The sequence below is a fragment of the Ascaphus truei genome, chromosome 7 (genome assembly GCF_040206685.1).
Source record: "Ascaphus truei isolate aAscTru1 chromosome 7, aAscTru1.hap1, whole genome shotgun sequence".
In the NCBI taxonomy this organism is placed as follows: Eukaryota; Metazoa; Chordata; class Amphibia; order Anura; family Ascaphidae; genus Ascaphus; species Ascaphus truei.
In genome coordinates, this window is record NC_134489.1 from 75,172,134 (window position 1) to 75,187,133 (window position 15,000).

Genomic DNA, 15,000 nt, shown 5'->3' on the forward strand with positions numbered 1-15,000 from the left:
TTAAAGGGCTGCGGTGCTCAACTCCAGACCTTAGGCCCCCCGCACGGTCAGGTTTTCAGGATATCCCCCCTCCTCAATCAGTCCCTGCTTCAGCACAGATGACTTAGGCCTGGGACATGGTCAGCGCTTATGTGCTGACCCGTGCTGCTGCTCGGCACTGAGCCCCTGCAGCCGCAATGAGAGCAGCTTTAGCAGGGGCTCGCGCACGCGTCAGCACGCTTGGGGAAGCGTGTGTCTGACGGCGTTTTGAAATTTCCCCGCTTGCCAGAGCGCAGGGCCGGTCACGTGAGCGGTTCGCCCAATGAGGGCGAACCAGCTCCGTGACGTCACTGGCCCGCCCCCGTCCCTCCCCCTGATGGCGCACTGTGTAAGGCCAGGGAAAGCACCGCTTTCCCTGAGCCTCAGCGCGCCTCAGCACTGGTTAAAGGCACTATGTCCCAGGCCTAAGTCCTGGACTGAGCTTCTTGTGTTGAAGCTGTGATATCCTGCTCAGGGGAGGGCGGACAGGTGGGGGTTGAGGACTGGAATGGAGCACACCTGTTATAGGGGACCAACATTAGGCAATACCCTGCCCTCATATTGGTCCTGTTAAAGCTACATTACTCCTGGACCAAAACAACTCATGTAAATGTGATTGATCCATCAAACAGGAGTTGCAGTGGGTAATATAAATATAACTAAGGTATAGGGGCTGGGGTAAGAGAGATTTACTTGTACTGTTCATAAAAGGTATGCAATATACTGTATAGATAGATGACTTGCATTTATTATTCAGCTGAATTATTTTTCGCTTGGTCCTGGGTAATTAAGACTGGAAAAGTGATTGACTTTCCAAGCAAGCTGGGAGTTTATGGTTCCGTTCCTGACCTGCCCGTGTCTAATCCATGACAAACGATGATAATTCCCATGTCAAATTATGATCCTTAGTTTTGGGTTATGTTACAAAAGTAGAAGTATCCACATGCAGAGATGTGTGTGAAAACTCAACCAAGGAGGAGAATTTTCAATTAAGCGTGATATTGAGTTGATAGACAGATAAAAACAAGTGCAGGATAGCAGCAGGATGTTGAGGTCTACATGTGAACATGTTCTGTATAATACATGGTGTCAAATAATTAGTGGCAATCGTAATTAAAAATGGAATGATATTTTTCTGTACTCCACTCCCCTCTTCATTCGTAAAAATTCTCAATAAAAAAGTAACACAGGCCAATCGTAACAAAAAAGAAACAAAAAAGTTATCTCCCAAATTCTAAATGCTACTAGATGCACCATCGCCAAAAACTGGAAACAACCGACTCCCCCATCCTTAAACCAAATAAATAACAAAATCTGGCATATAGTCTATATGGAAAAACTCACAGCCTACCTAAATGGTTCCACTTCACAATTCTCAGAAACATGGGCTCCTTGGTTTAGACATGCAGTTATATCCCCATATTTAGATTAGACTATTCTGAACAGAGTGATTTATGTTGTATTTAACCTGTTATTTACTATGTCACATGGTTTCAAATGCTGTCCCCTTCCCCCCTTCCCTTACTCTCCACCCTTTTCAATGTGTAATTATCAGACTATTTGCAATACTGTACCATTGTATTGTTCCCTTCCTTTTTTCTTTTTGTGCCCCTTTTACTTTTGGAAAAATGATTAATAAAAAATTTAAGTAATAATAATAATAATAAAAAAAAAAAAAGTAACACAGAAAAATGGAATGGTATTTATAAAGGTAAATGTGACCTGAAATTACGCCCTGAGGCATTGCGTCGTATTGTATACCTGCTTGATTCAGAGGTTAATTTGAAATGGACTATTGTTGCAATGCATCAGTGAAAAGATATTTTTAATTAGCAAATGTCGTGATGGAAATAAAATTGTTAACATAACTAGAGGAGAACCCGCGGCAATAGAAAATAAGAGGCCGCTGTCTCTCCCCTCCCCAACTTCCTTTTCATGCTGCAGCAGTTTCATCATCCCAGCCCAAGCCATGTAGCCCGATGACATCACAATGGGGTGGAGAGGCGCCCAGCTACCCATCCCTAAACCAGCTACTCACCCCTCTCCCCTCCCCCACACAGGAAACCTGAGGCATAGATTATTTTTAATAGTAGCAGTGATAATAAAAATACCTTTCTTCATTACAAGTTACATACTTTTTACATAGTGAAGGTTTAATTGTTTTTGTCATGATACATTAATAGTTTTTACAATTATATTTACTTAAAAAAAATATATAACAGAAGTTTCAACATAACCATCATTTTAGATTCAATAACTGCTAATAGTAAATATCCAATTTTAGTTTTTCGATTTTATTATAGCTATACTATTAAACTTTGCCCGTGTATTCAATGGAACATCCATACCACAACATTTTTTTTCCTTGAGACATAGCATAGCAATTAAGCAATTTCAAATATACGGTAATATTTTCAATTTAATTTGTAGTCGTTACCACCAAAAAAAATTGGTATATAATTTTGATGCACACTTAATTTACTTTGGTTATCTTGCTTCAATTTTACACCAAATATTCCATTTGCGACTCCATACATACACCCCATAGAGTTCACATGGGAAAAAAAATAATAAAGCAATATGCAGAAATTAAGCATTTCTCATTATTAAAGTCTTTATTAATCACACTGAGAAGTCTCTTTCAAAACCTGAAGAGTTTAGCCCCAATCTAAATAAAAGCAAAATTCTTCTCCAGCACTGGAAAGACTGCTTGATAGCATTTTAATATGGGCCAAAGTTGAAAAATGTTTTAAACTGTTTTAAAAAAGCATGGCACACGTATAAATTGAATAGACAATGACAGAACCATGTACACTAGGGCATTCTCGCAGAATTGTCCTCCCCACCCCCCCATGCTTTTAAGTTTTTTTTATTTGGAGCACTAATAAATTGCTGCTGCTCAGTGGGCCAATCAATATCTGTAAAGCCTTCAGAATGGAAGAATGCACGCCTTCCAGTAACATCATTGGCAGTATTCACTTGCACAATGCAAGGTTCAGGATAGGTAAAACATGTTTTACATTGAGTGGAGATTGCAACATGGATCACAGAGTTTCAGTTTAATTTAATTAAAAAAAGATCCTCAGGAGAAATAAAGTCCCCATCAAGCGCTCTCATTCTCAAATAATTTCAAGGGCACATGCTGCATCTGGATTCTAAAATGACCATCTGTATCAATGGTGTTTAGGACTATGGCAGAATTTCTAAAGCTACCAACGACAGACCAGAACCAACTAACACCATTAGTCTAGCCCCTGTCCCTAGTTTTAAATATCTGGGCATATGGTTTGACACCCATTTAACATTTGGGTTGCACATGGATACCCTGAGATCCAAAACCTATGTCAAACTAGGTGTACTTTATAGGAACAAGTCATCCATAAACCAGCTGGTCAGAAAGCGCATCGTACAGCAGATGCCAATGTAAATTATAGACTAGGAGGACATAGAATATGGTACAGCAGCCTAAACCCACCTTTGCAAACCAGACATCCTCTACAACTCAATATCCCGGTTTGTCCTACAATGTAACTACAACACACATCACTGCGAAATGCTCCAAAAACTAGAGGCTATCCCTCGAGTCCAGGCACAAAGTAACATTTTCTGGTTTTGCCTTCAAATACTTTCTGGGAAAGCTACCCACCTATCTGAACAAGCTCCTCACCCCTACCACACGCAGCACATATCACCCTAGATCTGACTCAAAAACATTGCTCATGGTCTCAAGGTTCAACAAAGAATCTGGTCGCACCTCACGTCTGGAACACATAGACCAGGCCTGCCCAACTCGTAAAGTGAGAAGGGCCGAACTGCTCCAAGGAAAAAAAATTTGGGCCGCACGGGTTAAATCATCATCATCTCTCCTCCAGCACCTCTCATCATCATCATCATCCTCATATCTCCCCCAGATCCCCTCACTATCAACCTTTACGATACTCCCCATCTATCTCTCATACCCCCATCTCTCCCCCTCACCCACACAATACCCCCCTCCACATCAAACACACAATACCCCCTCCACATCCCCAGCCCATTCCATGTCAGCAGCCCCCCCCCCCAAGTCAGCATCCCCCCCATGTCTCTCTCTCCCCTCAATATGACACTCTCTCCCCTCAATATGACACTCTCTCTCTCCCCTCAATATGACACACTCTCTCTCCCCTCAATATGACACTCTCTCTCCCCTCAATATGACACTCTCTCCCCTCAATATGACACTCTCCCCCTCCCCTCAATATGACACTCTTTCCCCCTCCCCTCAATATGACACTCTCCCAATTCCCTCAATATGACTCTCCCCCCCCCTCAATATGACACACTCCCCCTCCCCTCAATATGACACTCTCTCCCTCCCCTCAATATGACACTCTCTCTCTCCCTCCCCTCAATATGACTCTCTCTCCCTCCCCTCAATATGACACTCTCCCCCTCCCCTCAATATGACACACTCTCCCCCTCCCCTCAATATGACACTCTCTCCCCCCCCTGCAACTCACATCACTCTCCCCCTGCACCTCACATCACTTCCCCCCCTGCACCTCACGTCAGCAGCCCCCCATACTGTACATGTCAGCAGCCCACCCCCCCTCACGTGTCAGCAGCCCACCCCCCCTCACGTGTCAGCAGCCCACCCCGCCCCTCACATGTCAGCAGCCCACCCCCCCACCAGACCGTTTTTCCCACCCCCCCACCAGCCCGTTTTTCACACCCACCCCCCCCACCAGCCCGTTTTTCACACCCACCCCCCCACCAGCCCGTTTTTCACACACCCCCCCCCCACCAGCCCGTTTTTCACACCCACCCCCCCACCAGCCCGTTTTTCACACCCACCCCCCCCACCAGCCCGTTTTTCACACCCACCCCCCCACCAGCCCGTTTTTCACACCCACCCCCCCACCAGCCCGTTTTTCACACCCACCCCCCCACCAGCCCGATTTTCACACCCACCCCCCCACCAGCCCGTTTTTCACACCCACCCCCCACCAGCCCGTTTTTCACACCCACCCCCCCACCAGCCCGTTTTTCAAGCCCATCCCCCTCACGTGTCAGCAGCCCACCCCCCCTCACGTGTCAGCAGCCCACCCCCCCTCACGTCTCAGCAGTCCACCCCCCTCACGTGTCAGCAGCCCACCCCGCCCCTCACATGTCAGCAGCCCACCCCCCACCAGCCCGTTTTTCCCACCCCCCCACCAGCCCGTTTTTCACACCCACCCCCCCACCAGCCCGTTTTTCCCACCCCCCCACCAGCCCGTTTTTCACACCCACCCCCCCACCAGCCCGATTTTCACACCCACCCCCCCACCAGCCCGTTTTTCACACCCACCCCCCCACCAGCCCGTTTTTCACACCCACCCCCCATCAGCCCGTTTTTCACACCCACCACCCCATTTTTCAAGCCCACCCCCCTCACGTGTCAGCAGCCCACCCCCCCTCACGTCTCAGCAGTCCACCCCCCTCACGTGTCAGCAGCCCACCCCGCCCCTCACATGTCAGCAGCCCACCCCCCCACCAGCCTGTTTTTCACACCCCCCCCCCCACCAGCCCGTTTTTCACACCCACCCCCCCACCAGCCCGTTTTTCACACCCACCCCCCCACCAGCCCGTTTTTCACACCCACCCCCCCACCAGTCCGTTTTTCACACCCACCCCCCCACCACCCCGTTTTTCACACCCACCACCCCGTTTTTCACACCCACCCCCCACCAGCCCGTTTTTCACACCCACCCCCCACCAGCCCGTTTTTCACACCCACCCCCCACCAGCCCGTTTTTCACACCCACTCACCCCCCCACCAGCCCGTTTTTCACACCCACTCACCCCCCCACCAGCCCGTTTTCACACACACACACACACACACACACACACACACACACACACACACACACACACACACACACACACACACACACACCTCTCTTAGATCAGCATCAGCACATCCTCTCCCCCTCTCCCCGGTACTAAGCCCCGCCCATAGCAGCCTGCTATTGAAAAAAAAAATACTCACGGCATCCTCCTCATGCTGCTGCAGCCCCCGCGCACCGTAAAACCCGGGGGCGGGGAGGGGAGGAGGGGAGGGAGGGGAGGAGGCGGAGGGAGGGGAGGAGGGGGAGGGAGGGGAGGAGGCGGAGGAAGGGGAGGAGGGGGAGTGAATCGTCGCAATTTAAAAAAAAAAATAACTTTTTTTTTTAAATTTATTTATTTAATTAATTAATTAATTAACTGGCGCCCGGCCGGAGTCATAGCGGGCCGCACAGAGAGGCCAGGCGGGCCGCATGTTGTGCAGCCCTGACATAGACTATCAAAGCCCCCACCAGGCAAAATTCTTTCAAGACTTTAGCCGTCTCACATTTTAATCTTGACCATATCTGTTACATACGCCCATAAAAGAACTCTAACTGCCCATTAAATATAATGTATATATCTGTTCATTTAATTTAAACATGTATTGTAATAACGCAGTGCCCAGGGAATAATAGAAAGCGTGAGGCAACTCAATGTATTACTTCCGAGTAAAACTGTTTTATAATGTAAAAATCATTTTTTTTTTTTTTTTAAAAACAGCATGTTTAAGTTCTGAGCATTATAAAAAAAAATTATATGAAGTCTACATGTAGCCACTTTGGTGATCTCATTTATGTATGGTAAAGGAGGGTCCAGATATCAGACACAATGTAATTTTACATAATTTAGTAACATATGTTATATCTAGTTATCTAGCAGTGTGTTTCTCAACCAAGGTTCTGTGGTACCCCGAAGTACTGTGACCCACTGGCAAATATGCTATGGCCCCCGTGGTGCGTGAGTGAGAAGGATTGCGTGTGGCCTGATGAGCACGGTATAGGACATTTGGTCGTAGCCATTTCATCGCAAACAAATTCTCTGCAAACACATGCTAAGATCCCACAGCCAGTCACAACCATGGAACACTCAATGTTAAAGGATCATACTGCTGCACATCCAGGAATGTAGTATATATGATTCAATGTAACAAATGTGACCAAGGATGCTACATTGGGGAAACCAGCCAAAAACATCAATGCAGAATGAATATGCACAGGCACTCGATACACCACCACGAAGAAGGAAGATACTACTCACCAGTGGGACATCATTTCTCACAACCACATCATTCCATAAATGATTTAAAACCAAAATCCTCAATGGAATGTTTAAATGCGCCCAAGAACGGAAAACATTTGAACTCAGAATAAGAAGGCTCTTTGACACCAAAACAAGAGGACTTAATGCAGACACTGGGTTTCTCAAAAACTATCACAATTGTTTGTAATTATCCTGCCTGCCTGCCTCTCTGCCAGTGTTCTTATCCACACCTCCCCCCCACAGCATCCCCTTCCACCCTCCATGCTGTTCCTTATCACCGTTTTATTGCCCTTCCAATGTCTCCAAACCCCACTTTCTCACCCCACCTTATCTACATCTGTTTTTCCCCCCGTTTTTTCCCCTGCATTCCAAACCTATGTTTTAGCCGCAGATTCCTTTGTAAATCAGTATTGCTGACCTGAGGAAGAGAGGGGAACTCTCGAAAGCTTGTCCTATGACAAATTGTTAGTCCAAATAAAAAAGGTATCACCCAATACTGTTTGCTGGAATTGTGTGTGTCTTAATTTTAATTTTCTACTGGTATCAGTTGTTTGGAGGTTAGTGGCCCCTCCTCCCGGGGCTTAAGCACCTCACTTTTTAAAGTAGGGAAGGTTCTTTTATTTTGCTGTGTGGACAGACCCACTGCAGTCATTCTCCCTCCAGCAGAGGCAAATGAGAATTTTCAGTTAGTGTTAGGATTTACTGGTCATGCCGTGACGTAGCTTGCAGGCTTATAACGCTTTGGCCAAAGGGTCTAAATGTCCCTTGCTCACAAGAATATTGAAGTATTTTATTATGTATTTTTTCACATTGGATGTAGCATTTCTGTCTATTGTTGAACCACTGATCTAGCAGAATAGATACATCACTGCTAGAATCCATCTCAAATAACAAAAATATATATTACAATAGCACTCTTCAAACACCCCCTTTAGCAAATGGTCCGTGTCACTGGCAGAGCCATAAATGACATCACAAGTGAGTTGAACTGAAACTGAACATGGCAGCGTACAGATGAAAATCTATTTTATTGACATTTAGAGCCTCCTTGATATTTGAAAAACACCAAGATATTACCTTGCTTAGAACATTTAGTTTAATAATTTTTTTCTCTTACTTGGGGTGTAGCCTACTTTGAAAGAAATCAAGTTCACAAAACAAATCCTGAGAACAGCAATATGAAATGGATGCAAAGTAAAGACAATGGAGAAAGGGGTTTACACTGAATTTTGCATTTCTGATGTAGAGGTCAGAACAGATCATGATGCTATAACCTTACCTGCATTTCATCAAACTTCTCATTGACTTTAGAGGTGTATTGGACGCGAAACATTGTGGATAAGTTTCCTGCACTGTAGTACAAAAGGATCTGCAAACCTTTGTATCCAAAAGCCACCTCGCTAGACCGAGAGAAAGACAGAATGTTTAATGAACAGCACAACTCGTACTTTTTCTTTTTTCCATACTGCACTAATAAGGTGACCTTAAAAACAAAATTATCATACTAAAAAGTGCACTCAAACATTTAAGGCCAGGTCCCCGCTGCCTACTGCAGCGCCCGCTGTGGCGGACGCTTCAGGGACCAGAGCCGCCTCACAATGGGGCCGCTGCAAGGGGGGGCCGCCGCGCTGCGCCGACAGAAACTCCTGCTCTCAAGAAAATTGAGAGCAGGACTCAGGCCACGCTTCCCGACGGTTCAGCCAATGAGGGCCAACCTGCTGGGTGACGTCACGGCCGTGCCCCTGTCACGCCTCCCCCCTGTCTTTCCCCCTGCAGCCCGCGGAATTCGGCTGCACGCGCCGCCAGCCTCGCAGGCGCGCGTGCAGCGCAGGCACTGGGGCCGTAGCCTAACACTGGAGTTTTTATTTACATACTTTAAGATGTATGGCCAAGGTTTGGACTCCTACCTCATTATGGCTATAGCTACTTACAAGATGGTATATCAAAACAATGGAATGACTCAGCCCACATACTACATGTTAGTAAACTGCATTACTTACTCATCTCCAAAAACCTGGTGACTGTACTCGGGATTAAAAGTTGTGTTCTCATCTTCAAGGTCTTCTTGAAAACGCACTAAACAGACAAGAAAATAATGACTAATTAAAACCTTTCAAAATTTACAACAGAGAAATTAAATCATACGGCAATAGTAATCATAGGCAAACAATAAGAAATACATAATTATCTCAGTATTTGATTCACTGACAAAAATTACATTACATGTACATCACAATTACTCTTCAGCTACCAGGGAATCGATGGGGATAATTTTGGTTAAATTAGGAAAACCAATCACCCCAAAGCACAACACAAAAGGACATGTACATCAGTACATTTTACTGGAACATGAAAGCACTTGGTACATATTTATATATTAAAAAAAACAATGTTCATTAGCGCTGCTAATTTGTTAGGAAAGACAAACATCACAAAATATACACTGTTGCTTTTTTAAATTTTATTCAGCTTATTAGATTTTTGCACCAAGCTAAATAAAGAATACTGAAGCTTTTCCCAAGTTAAATTAATTAGGTATATACTGTGAAGTCACTTGTGTGTGCTTAAGAGATGAAATCCATTGATACTAATAAAAAAAAAAATATATATATTATATATATATATATATATATATAAATAATCACTAGTTCTCAAATACAAAAGTACCAGGTATTATCACAATGACAAAAGTAAGGTAGAAGTAATGCAAATGACACAAAGCGGAGTTAATCCTTATCAAGATGCTTTCTCAAACTCTCTGAATTAGATGCTGTCCATCTTCCGGGAAAACAAAGCAACAGACCTTTGTGTCGGGCAGGTTAGTAAAAATACAAGCTAAAGAAAGCCAGCATAATTCTCAAAGGGGGTGGCAGGTATTGTAAAAGCAAAAGATACCACTTTTAGGAAATTATAAGCAAACACAGAGGGATCAGGATAGAGAACTATAATCAGGTTAATAAAAAGGATGCTACGCTACTAATCCAATAGCAAGGCAATAGCAATAGTTGGGCAAGGGCCCAACCTGAAGAGAAGAGAGACCGGGTCAGTAAAGAAGCAAAACCTGTTTTCGGTATAGAAACCTAAAGAGGTGTCTTGTTGATGGAAACAAAATAAAAATAAATAAAAATAAGGTATAGGTCATTTTGATAATTATTTTTCTTCAGTCTTCACAAGTAAAGGGCAAGAACCCCAGTTGGGAAACACAAATATAAATGGAAAGGACACAAGACCATTTACAGAGGAGAAAGTTCAACTTAAACTTTCAAAAACAAAGTGGACAAGTCAATGGGGCCAGATGGGATAAATCCAATGATATGATTAGAGCTGGCATGTGCTGGCAACACTATCAATAGATTTACTAAAAGCAGCAATACCACATTCCCCTTTTTTTTCTTCTTAATATGTAAGGCAGCGGTGCGCAAACTGTTGGGCACGAGAATTTGTAGGGGGTCCCCAGGCGGTTACGGACGCCCCGCGCTCTTCCCCACGGCATTTAAATTAAATGCTGGGGGAGGCGTGAGGCCTCTGTAACTCACTTACCTGCTCTCTGTGGGTCTACGGCGACGCGCGTCAAGTGATGCGGTGGGGTCACGTGACGTGTCATAACCCGCGACATCATTCAATGCTGAGTCATTGGGAGGGGGGGGGGCACAAACGCTGCAGCTCCCGGGCATGGGGGGAGCAGCTCAAGAAGTTTGCGCACCCCTGATGAAGGCATGTGACAATGTACAGTATAACTCTACATGCTGGTAAGCTGGTAATCGTTTGGTTATAAATCCTGTTATAAAGCCTGATTGTGTGACAAACATAAAGGTCACCCAACTGTCCTGAAATGCTGCAGCTGACATGTAACATTATATTACTAAGTGTAACACATTATTGTTACTGCTTTCAGAGTGATAGACAGTCTGCTGTTGCCAAAGTGCAGAGCTCAAAAAGTTGAGAGCCTGTTTCAAAAGACAGAGTGAAAAGGACTCTCTCTATGGTTGCTGTAGCAACCAAAGGATGCTCAGTACACACACAAAAAAAAATACATTAGGTGTAAAAAAAAAAAAAAGAAAAAAAAGTGTGTGTCGATCATGTCCATTTTAAGTGAAACTTCTTTGTCTTTTGTCACTGTTTTGTCACAGAAATTGTATTTGTCATGATGTTTTTAATTAAAAATCAAAACACAATTTCAGTGCCAAAACGCGAAGAAGTTTGACTAAGCGTGTTTTAGCTATTTGAACTTCTATATTTATAGTAACTGTGAATCAGTCAGTGTGTGTGTGTCAGTGTGTGTGTGTGTGTCAGTCAGAGTGTGTGTGTGTCAGTGTGTGTGTGTGTGTCAGTCAGTGTGTGTGTGTCAGTCAGTGTGTGTGTGTGTGTCAGTCAGTGTGTGTTCGTTCCTCCTGCTGCTGCTGGAAGCTGGCAAAATTCAGTGGCAGTGAATGTTGCCTCTTCAACCAGCAGTGATGTCACTTCCGTCACCACTGACTTCCGTTCCCACCAACTCCATCCACTGCCACGGAATTTTGCTCACGTGGTAGGTGCCTCTAAAGAAGTTTCACTTAAAAAAAAAAAATGCACACTATTATTTGATTTATTTAAAAACATAAGATTGGTCATGTTTTGCTGCTTTAACCAGACACTATTTACAGGTGAAGGTCTAGATCAGGGGAGAATAAACTTTTGTAACTGTGCACCACTGCCATTACTCCGCTGTTGCTCGCGCCCCCTACCTTACCTTGATGCCGTCAATCAACACAGCGTCATCTGACGCGTGTGATATCACATGACCCCGCAGCGGCATTTGACGCCGCGTTGCCACGGACACGAGTGACGCCGTCAGAGTCAAGGTAAGTATAGCGTTGTAGAGTCCTCACGCAATCCCCTGGCATTTAATTGAAATGCCTGGGGGAAGAGCGTGGGACCTCTGCAACCTCCCGTGCCCTCCCCCCTCCCACTTTGCGCACCGCTGGTCTAGATAACTGGAGAAAAGCAAGCGTAGTCTCACTTTGTGGAAATAAGGAAGAGGCAAATAACTACAAGCTAGCTTCCCTAGATTTTAGTAATACTTTTGACACTGTCCCATAGACTAATGATAAACAAGTTGCAATGTTTCGGATTGGACTCTACGGTGGTTGAATAGAAAAGACATTGGTTGACGGATAGGCAACAGAAAAAAGGAGGGAGGTGACCAGTGGAGTACCTCTGAAATCGGAGTGCTTTAATATCTATTAGTGACATTACAGATGGTCTGGAGAGGAAAGTATGACTTTCAGCAGATGACACAAAGATCATACTCCAGGTAAACAAAATTATTAAACAATCACTACTGTGGCAACAACAATTGAATGCCAATAAGAGCAAAATAATGCACTTGATCAAAAAAACAAGACAGAATGCAGGATTGATGGCATTATAAAATATAAACTATTATACAGGAAAGGAGCCCAGGAAACATTATTTTAGCTGACTTAAAAGTTGGCAATCAGCGGGGCGTGCTAGCAGGATGATAAAATGATAGGGAGAGGTATTAGAGCAGGGGTGCGCAAAGTTTCTCTCTCCTCCGGCTCTCGCCTCACCTCCCTCCCTCACGACTCCGGCCATGGCAACGTGACCCTGCGGCGTCATTTGACACCGGTTGCCATGGAGACGCCTCACTGAAACTCCAGGTAAGTGAAAAGTTACAGAAGCCTCGCGCGATCCCCGACATTTATTTTAAATGCCTTTGGGGATGCGCGAGGCCTCTGTAACAGCCGGTGCCGCCCCCCCCCCCCCCGAAAATCTTGCGCCCCCATATATTCGAGTACTGTGTTCAATACTAGAGACGTTACATCTGGAAGACCATAAATAAATTGGAGATTCTGTAACAAAGGACAACGAACATGGTGTATCATCTGCGGCATAAGACTAATCAGGAAAGACTTCATTACCTTAATGTGTACAGCTTGGATCATAGAAAAGAGAGGTGGGATGTGATCAAAACTTTCAAATACAGACAGGGTTTCAACAACATACAAGAGATGAGCATGTTACAGAGAGGAGTGCTAGAACAAGAGGTCATGTTCTGAAGCTGGGGGTGACAGGCTAACGGGAAATGGGAGGATGAGCTTCTTTCACGGAAAGGGTGGTGGATTTGTGGGAAAGCTTCAAAGCAGAGGTGGTAGGGACTAAAACAGTAACGTATTCAAACATGCTTCTGATACACATAAGGCTGAGATTATAGCAGGAGCGCATGACGTCACACGCCTGTCGCTTGAGCGATCCCAGCACTCAGGTCCGAGGCGATGGGGAGGCACGGCGGACGTGTCACAAGGCTGGTTCGCCTTCATTGGCTGAACCGCTCATGTGTCGCAGCCTTCGCGAGAAAAGACAAAAAAGTTGTCTTTTCAAAAATCTACCGCGTGGTCGCTCTGCATCGCTCGCAGGCACTATGGGCGGCCTCATAGAGAAGAGGTCTGTTGTTCGCCGTTGCACCCTCCAATTATCACGGCCTAAGGCCATCCTAAATATGAAAGAAAGTCAAGAATCAAGTATAGTCTGAGGATTTACAGCAGACAGGAAAATGGGAGACAAGTTGGGCAAGTGGTTCTTATCTGCCATCAAAGTCTATGTTTCTATAAAGATGACTGTCAATCAACAGCCATAATTGGTAATGTAACCGTTTCAAACTGGCTTTCTGGCAGGAAAAAGCCAGGCTTTCTGTTCTGTAGCCATGTTAGATAAAGATAAATGGCTTTTCCTGAAAAGGAAACCAATAATGTCTTCAGTGCTACACTAGAAGACCCTCTCATTTTAATGCCCCCAAAACAAAAAGCAGGATTCGGAGTATTGCTACTTTAATAGTAACATAGATCACAAAACCGCAGTCTCGATTAATCATTTAGAAATAACTTACCTAATTTAAGTTTAATTGCTTCATTTGTGTTACACTTGTACTCAGCCAACTTCTTTTCTATAGCACTGAGACCTGGGGAAAAAAAAGCGCACAAAGCTGAAATTGATAGAAAATATGTGATTTCTGTCAAAAAGAGAGAAAATGAGTATGTGCACTGTAATGTCACAAAGAAAATAAACTGGGAAACATATTGAGACCATTAGCCATGTTGTACCATCGGAAGAAATATATATATATATATATATATATATATATATATATATAGACACACACACACACACACACGTAGTATCCCCCTCCACAATACCAAAAATCAATTAAATTCACCAGGCCTGCGCCGAAGGCAGGACATCTTCATCATACTTCTTGACTTGACATAACTCCGCACATTTGTCAACCTTCAAGTGTCTCTTGGTCCGAGTTCTGTTTCTAACCGACTCTTCAACTGACAGCTCAGCATCTTTACCATTCAAAGGATAACATTCTAATGTTGCTGGGGCAACCATGGCTGGCTCATAATGGTCCCCCTGAAAAAACTGTCATACATACATGTACTAATACACAAATCTACTGGCAAATACATTTTCTATGCAGAAATCTGCAGTGCCCAGGTTTTTTCCTTTCATACATACATGTGCCCCTTTCTTTTTAAAAGAATATTTCATAATCAATTACCTAGAACAATAAGGCGTTTAGATTTGTTTTGTTTCCTATTGCATATTTAGTGCGATAAATTATTTCATATCGTTATTCTGGGAAGTTTTCTGTTATCGCCCAACCCTACTCTGAACACAATAATTTTAAAGGGAAAATGTAACTGATGCTGTCAATTCCTGTCTTGAACGTGCTGTGGTCTATATACGGAGGATCACTGAATATCAGCCATAAAATCTGGACTAATGCAAGATGAATGGCCTACAGGAACTTAGTTAGCAACCCTTCTATTTACTTATTTCTAAAAAAAAAAAAAAAAAACAACAATATATTCCTTCACT

General features: G+C 44.2%; 1 protein-coding gene across 2 annotated transcripts in view; it reads right to left on the minus strand.

Moving 5' to 3' along the window:
* HAT1 (histone acetyltransferase 1) overlaps positions 1–15,000 on the minus strand; it is a 44,343-nt gene that overhangs the window by 23,045 nt on the left and 6,298 nt on the right. The window contains exons 1-4 of one of the 2 annotated variants that reach the window (XM_075609076.1): positions 14,333–14,448; positions 14,006–14,077; positions 9,123–9,198; positions 8,402–8,522 (exon numbers count right to left, since the gene is read on the minus strand). In XM_075609076.1, coding sequence (XP_075465191.1) covers positions 8,402–8,522; positions 9,123–9,198; positions 14,006–14,077; positions 14,333–14,366 — 303 coding nt within the window. In that variant the 5' untranslated portion in view covers positions 14,367–14,448. Of the gene's footprint in view, positions 1–8,401; positions 8,523–9,122; positions 9,199–14,005; positions 14,078–14,332; positions 14,449–15,000 lie in introns of those variants that run through there. The other variant, XM_075609077.1, reaches the window with a different exon arrangement.